This window comes from Bombina bombina, chromosome 3, assembly GCF_027579735.1.
Source record: "Bombina bombina isolate aBomBom1 chromosome 3, aBomBom1.pri, whole genome shotgun sequence".
In the NCBI taxonomy this organism is placed as follows: domain Eukaryota; kingdom Metazoa; phylum Chordata; class Amphibia; order Anura; family Bombinatoridae; genus Bombina; species Bombina bombina.
In genome coordinates, this window is record NC_069501.1 from 406,145,319 (window position 1) to 406,152,032 (window position 6,714).

General features: G+C 36.3%; 1 protein-coding gene across 2 annotated transcripts in view; it reads left to right on the forward strand.

Moving 5' to 3' along the window:
* Nucleotides 1-4,064, forward strand: part of C3H1orf116 (chromosome 3 C1orf116 homolog) — a 60,242-nt gene extending 56,178 nt beyond the window's left edge. For both annotated transcript variants that reach the window (XM_053706586.1, XM_053706587.1), the window contains exon 4: nt 1-4,064. This exon is cut by the window's left edge and continues 545 nt beyond it. In XM_053706586.1, coding sequence (XP_053562561.1) covers nt 1-1,611 — 1,611 coding nt within the window. In that variant the 3' untranslated portion in view covers nt 1,612-4,064.
* Nucleotides 4,065-6,714: the final 2,650 nt, after the last annotated feature.

The following is a 6,714-nucleotide window of genomic DNA, read 5'->3' on the forward strand; positions in this document are numbered from 1 at the left end:
ATAAGTTTCACAGAAAAGCCTGCTGATTTACACTTCAAATATGGGCCTCCTACAGCTCCCAAACCACGGAAACTGCCACCAAATATTATATTGAAGGCAAGCACTGGAGGTGGCGTGTCATCAAATCTAGAGACTCAGCAGAGGCCTCGGGCATTTTCTGCACATGAAAAGAACCCTGAATCAATTGCCAAGCTTCATCAGTCCAAGGAACAGGAAAGTGCTCGACGGGAGGCTCTGCAGAAATTGGGTTTAATTCAGGAGAAATGTGATGGCCCAAAGAGAGTTGCTGTTAAATCGTCTGTCTTTCACAGAAGTGTGGAGATGCCTGTTCCACAGGGTGTGATGGAACATGGAAGAAAAGATGCTTATGGGAAAAGTATCCACATAAGTCAGCAAGAAAAGACAGACATTTTGAGCACTAGTCCTAATAAAGTTGCTGTTCAAGATCCTGAGAAGGGATCTCACCATGTTGGTATAGATGTCCCTGACAAAAAGTTTTCTACTAAAAATAGACTAAGCATGAAATCAAATTCAGTAGAAAAAGGTGATGAACTGAAAGACAGTGTAGCAGAGCAGTCATTAAGAGAAACTCTGGTTGTGGATGATCATTCAACTAGGAGTGCAAAAATTGAAGTAATCAGCAAAGACAATGATAGCTTAAAGATTAGCACAAAAGAGAAGACAGATGAAAAGAGAGATAAGCCTTCCCAGCCTTTACCAGATGCATATAATGTCACTGATGGCTCCCCAAAGCATTTGAAGCATCTCATTGAGAACCCACCCACTATAAAAACAGAATCACAAGAAATGAAAGGAGTAGAAGTAGTAATGCGTAAACCTGCCCGCTCTCCTAAAGAGTCTGTGATTATTGAAGATTCTGTTAAGAATGCCAAGTTAGATATCAGTAAAAATATAACTAATGCAAAAATGCATACCCAGGAAAATGAAAAAGCTTTAAACCAGGCAATACCTCCTGTTTCCACTGTTCTTCTCAATCACCCCCCCAAGAGTGATAAACTTCAAGATAACAAGCCCAAGGTTGGATCACTGGAGAATATTAGCATTCTCAGCACAAGTCCAGGCAAAAGGTTTAGTTTCCCAAGGCCAACAGAAATTACAGTCACCCACCCCGAAGTTACCCTCAGAGATGCAAAAGGCAGAGCTGCTGCTGACAAAAGCCACAGGCACAGCAGCCATATGGATACTTCTAATGAGGCATACCTGCACCTCACTAAGGGCCCTGTTCCTGGCTTGAGACAAATGAACATTAAGTCATCCACTTTGGAACGTTCTGGTATTGGCTTGAGCAGTTCCCTTTCAAGTGGTGAAAAAGAGAGCCAGAAACAGACGAGCTCTTTCTTTAAAAATCCATTTTCTGCAAATTTCCTAAGAAACTCAAGGCCACGTCCAGCTTCCTTGGGCACAGGCAAAGACTTTGTAGTTACAGAAGAACCTCCCAAGGACGCCGAGAAGACTGAAGGTCGCCGCTCCTTTTTCTCCAGAGCCCCTCGCTCATCTGCTCCTGTCACTAGTGTTAAGATCACCCCAAAGGGATCAACTGATGAGCATAGGAGAGAGGCACTCTTAAAGCTAGGTATTCTTAAAGAATAAGTTTTGAGATATTTCTATAAAAAATGCCATTCAGTACCTTCAATGATGGAGGAAAACTATTGTTTGGTGTCTTTCAAACTTTTTATGAAGATGTGAATAGTAGCCCATTTTGATGATTGAAACCCTTGACAGTTAGGGGCTAACTCAATTTTTGTAATTTAATAAAGACACAGATCTTACTGCAACCTGTAGAACATTTGAGACCTATGGTTACCTATTATTCCTGTTGAAGAAGACACTTTTAAAATGTTGCTGAAGCAAAGGAAATAAGTGTGGTCACTTCCTGTTCCTGTATCAGTCTACAAAATATATTTATCATTATTAAGATTCACTTTTTGCTAAGTTCTGTATATTAACATTAGTCACTGGTAGCTTCAGGTTCTTTAAAAAAACTGATAAATATACACCTTAGCAGTTTGTAACATAACCTTAAATATGTCACAAATGGAATTCTTTCACAATTGAACTGTTTTCTATACGCAAATCACACAACTGAATACTAGAAAAATATATTTGCCTATTTATTTCTCCCATATATCCTCAGACACTCACTGCCAGTGAAGTAGCCTAAATATATGTAACTAGGGCCATACATCTATGAAATGATATAGGTTGTCATTTTTGCATAGCTTTACTTTTTTTGTTTAAACCCAAGTCGTCATTTCTTTAAAAATTGTTTTGAGGTATGGATTTGAGGTTCTCACTGTATAAGCATATTCAATCTAAGGTATATACTGTAAATACAAAAGTAAATTCATAGATCTTGCTGTTCCTTCAAATTAAAAGGAGCAATATTTCAACATGAGATTATTTTTGCCTGAAGAAATAGGAAGTGAAAGCTGATATGCCAGTATCTGCTGTGCTTTTCCTTCTAATGCTCATTGGCTTATAATTTCTACTAAAAATGCCTACCAGCCAATGAACATTAGCGGAATGTGTAGAACAGTCAACAGTACATAACTGATACATCTGTATGAGTTGCAGACCCAGTATAAAATAATGTTTTTAATTTTTCATATGGATAGCAAAAACGTTTGGAGTACAGTGTCTCTTTAATTTTTGCTATCATCTTTCTACAATAGCAAACAAGCAATTTTCCCTTCATCAATACTTTTCTACCAAAAATGTGAATATATGAACACCTGACTCTGCTATAAAATAATCTAAAGGAATGCTGTATCATATGTATATATTCATGTAAATGCTAAAATATTTGTCACAAGGACATTACACTCACTACAATTGTAATGGTTCATGAGTATCTTTAAATGCTACGATAGTCGATGCTTCATTAAAGTGATGGTAATCCTAGCATTTTTGAAATGCTAGAATTTACCAGTGCTACAAATAAAGGGGACTTTCAGCCATGAAGTATAAAAAAACTTTATGCTGAAAGATCCTTTATTAGCAGTGAGTTAATGCCAAGTTAAGCGCTTCCGGACTCCCAAAACACTATTTCTTTCATATAGGTAGCGAGAGTCAACTAGCTGTTACGTATGGGTTATACATTTTTACCAGGAGGAGGCAAAATTTCCCTAACCTCAAAAGCCTATAAATACCGCTACCACCGTTTTAAAACTTTGCATCCTTAGGAGGTCGTTGAAGCACGATGTGCTTAAATTCTTCAGTTAAAGGCGCTTCAGAGCATATTGAAGCCCGGTTCCCCTCAGAGTACAGTGCTTGTCAGAGGGAAGTAAAGGAAGTACTGCCTCATGACACCGTATTTTCACCTCACAGGAAATATTCTCAATGAAGTGACATTTCCACCTCTTAGCCAATAGCTGTGTGGGACAATCAAATTATACTCGATGGCTAGCACGCTATTGGCTAAGAGGTGAAAACATAATCTCTTTGAGGAAAATAACATTTTGCTGTGGGTGGCTGGAAGCGCTCAGCTTGGCATAAACTTGCTGCAAATAAAGAAACTTTCAGCATGAAGCTTTTAATACTGAAAGTCCCCTTTATTTATAGCACTGGTAAAAAATAACATTTTTATAAACTGCTAGGATTCACCATCACTGTAAGTGTGAAGTTTCTCCTCAGTGAGGAAACCTATTTAATCAATGGGTTATCCTATGGCAGGGGTGGCAAAATAATTATAATCTTCTAAAAAAACTTTTTTTTTTCATTTAAATCCATAGAATATATCAATCAATTACTAATATATAGTATGGATTTATATGAAAAATATTGTATTATGCACTTTAATTGCAAGAATGAAATCACCACATTAGGAACGTGCATCGTAGGGTCGCCATCCTTGTCCCATGGAGATGGGGAATTAACAGGTTTTCTATACCATAGCAATTGGCTTTTGTTTTTAGAGAATCAAGGCTAGTTCCTTTTTTTCTTTTAACTCTGGTTAACGGTTTGTATTACCTTAATTAATAGCCCAAACGGAGTTTAATTTCTGTATTTTTATTAAAATTAGGTTTGGAAATGTTTAAAAATAACAGGAATGTATATATATATATATATATATATATATATATATATATATATATATATATATATATATATATATATATATATATATATATATATATATATATATATATATATATATATATATATATATATATATATATATATATATAATATAATATAATATATAAAAAAAAAAAATTTGTTGATGCCTCATCCCTGAAAACAAAATGCATCTTTATTGCCTTTATATTTTTTTGACATTATTTTAATTATGTTACCAAATTGTTCCTATACTATTTTATTTTATGATGTTAATAAAAAATCATGTTAATAAAAATATTTTAATTATGAATTATCTGTTTCTGCTTGCTAATTAAACTGAACACTATTTAAGACAAGATATAGGTAGTGCAAGTTCTCTAGGAAGGCAAACGTTGTTAACTTGAAAAACTTTATTTATTTTAAAAGAAAAAGATAATTGAATGAACCTAATCCAGTCTTAAAGGGACATAATACTCATATGATAAATTACTTGAAAGTGATGCAGCATAACTGTAAAAAGTTGACAGGAAAATATCACCTGAGCATCTCCTATGTAAAAAAGGAAGATATTTTACCTCACAATTTCATCAGCTCAGTAGAGTAAGCCCTGTGTAAAAAGTTATTCTTCAGCTGCTATCCAGCTGCAGGTAAAAAAAAATGAAGAAATTAACTGCACCCAATCAGCATCAACAGTGCTGAGGTCATGAACTTTTTTACTGTGATCTCGTGAGATTTGACTTAAAGGAGCAGTAAACACAGTAGATTTGCATAATCAACAAATGCAAGATAACAAGACAATAAAATAGCATTTACTCTGAATTTCAAATAAGTAGTAGATTTTTTTCTAACAAATTTCAAACTTATGTATATTTCCACTCCCCATGTACCATGTGATAGCAATCAGCCAATCACAAATGCATATACGTATAGTCTGTGAATTCTTGCACATGCTCAGTAGGAGCTAGTGACTCAAAAAGTGTAAATATAAAAGAATGTGCACATTTTTTTTAATGGAAGTAAATTGGAAAGTTGTTTAAAATTACAGGCTGTATCTGAATCATGAAAATGTTATTTTACCTGAGTGTCCCTTTTAACTCTCATTAGATTTCATAGTAAACTTCCTTAAACTGAATAGGGAAATAACATGAGTGTGCATAAGGCTCACTTCCCTTGCCGGTCCCGGGACAGGCATACTGATTTGCTGCTGAAAGTCCTTTACAATGGGGTGTCAATACTTAGGACATTTTGAAGTAAAATATCTTTTTTTTTTTTTTTTTACATAGAGATGTCCAGGTGATCTTTTATTGTCAGCTTTTTACAGCAATGCTGCATCACTTTCAAGTGTTTCAACATTTGGGTATCATGGCCCTTAGTGGTAATGACGGCTCTGAGCCATCACAGAGTTTCTCACTCTGGTGCTAATGACGGCTCAGAGCCGTCATGAGCACTCTCCCACCTTGAGGGAGATCTGGAGGCTCCTAACTGCTTCTACCCCGGCGATCGTGCCTGTAGAGTGACAAGCATCACCGTGGGATTCACGTGATGCGCGATGACGTCACGCGCAATTACGTGATGATGTCACTGTGCAACTTTATTTATACTTAACAATGCTAATATTGGGGGGAGGGGGCATGCTGCTTAGAAGCCTGTATCCCAGGCATCTAAGCAGCTACAGACCCCCAAGACCCACTGTTAGAAAGGTAATCGCCTAAACTTTCCAACATTGTAAGTCTTGGGTCTGTAAAAAAAAAAAAAAAAAAAGTTTTACATTTTTTTTTCCCAAAAATTAAAAAAAACCTTAGAAAATATTAGCACTCAAAGTGTTAAGCTATACATATTCTTCCGTGAGTAGGCTAGTATGTTAAAGAACATTGTAGTGCACAAATGACATGCTCTAATTTGTAAAAAAAACTTCACTACTTGAAGAACTCCTAGTTCCAAGTGGCAATTACATGACCCAGCCAAACAGAAGCTGTGTTTGCCTCAGAAGCTGCAATACTGCGGTTCACGAGTGAGACTTTATCTATGTGTTAAACAACTCGCCCTGGAACTCAAATTAGAGCATCTCATTCTCTCAATACAATAAAATGATCTTTCTTTCATGTAATTAGCAAGAGTCCATGAGCTAGTGACGTATGGGATATACATTCCTACCAGGAGGGGCAAAGTTTCCCAAACCTCAAAATGCCTATAAATACACCCCTCACCACACCCACAAATCAGTTTTACAAACTTTGCCTCCTATGGAGGTGGTGAAGTAAGTTTGTGCTAGATTCTACATTGATATGTGCTCCGCAGCAGGTTGGAGCCCGGTTTTCCTCTCAGCGTGCAGTGAATGTCAGAGGGATGTGAGGAGAGTATTGCCTATTTGAATGCAGTGATCTCCTTCTACGGGGTCTATTTCATAGGTTCTCTGTTATCGGTCGTAGAGATTCATCTCTTACCTCCCTTTTCAGATCGACGATATACTCTTATATATACCATTTCCTCTACTGATTCTCTTTTCAGTACTGGTTTGGCTTTCTACAAACATGTAGATGAGTGTCCTGGGGTAAGTAAATCTTATTTTCTGTGACACTCTAAGCTATGGTTGGGCACTTTGTTTATAAAGTTCTAAATATATGTATTCAAACA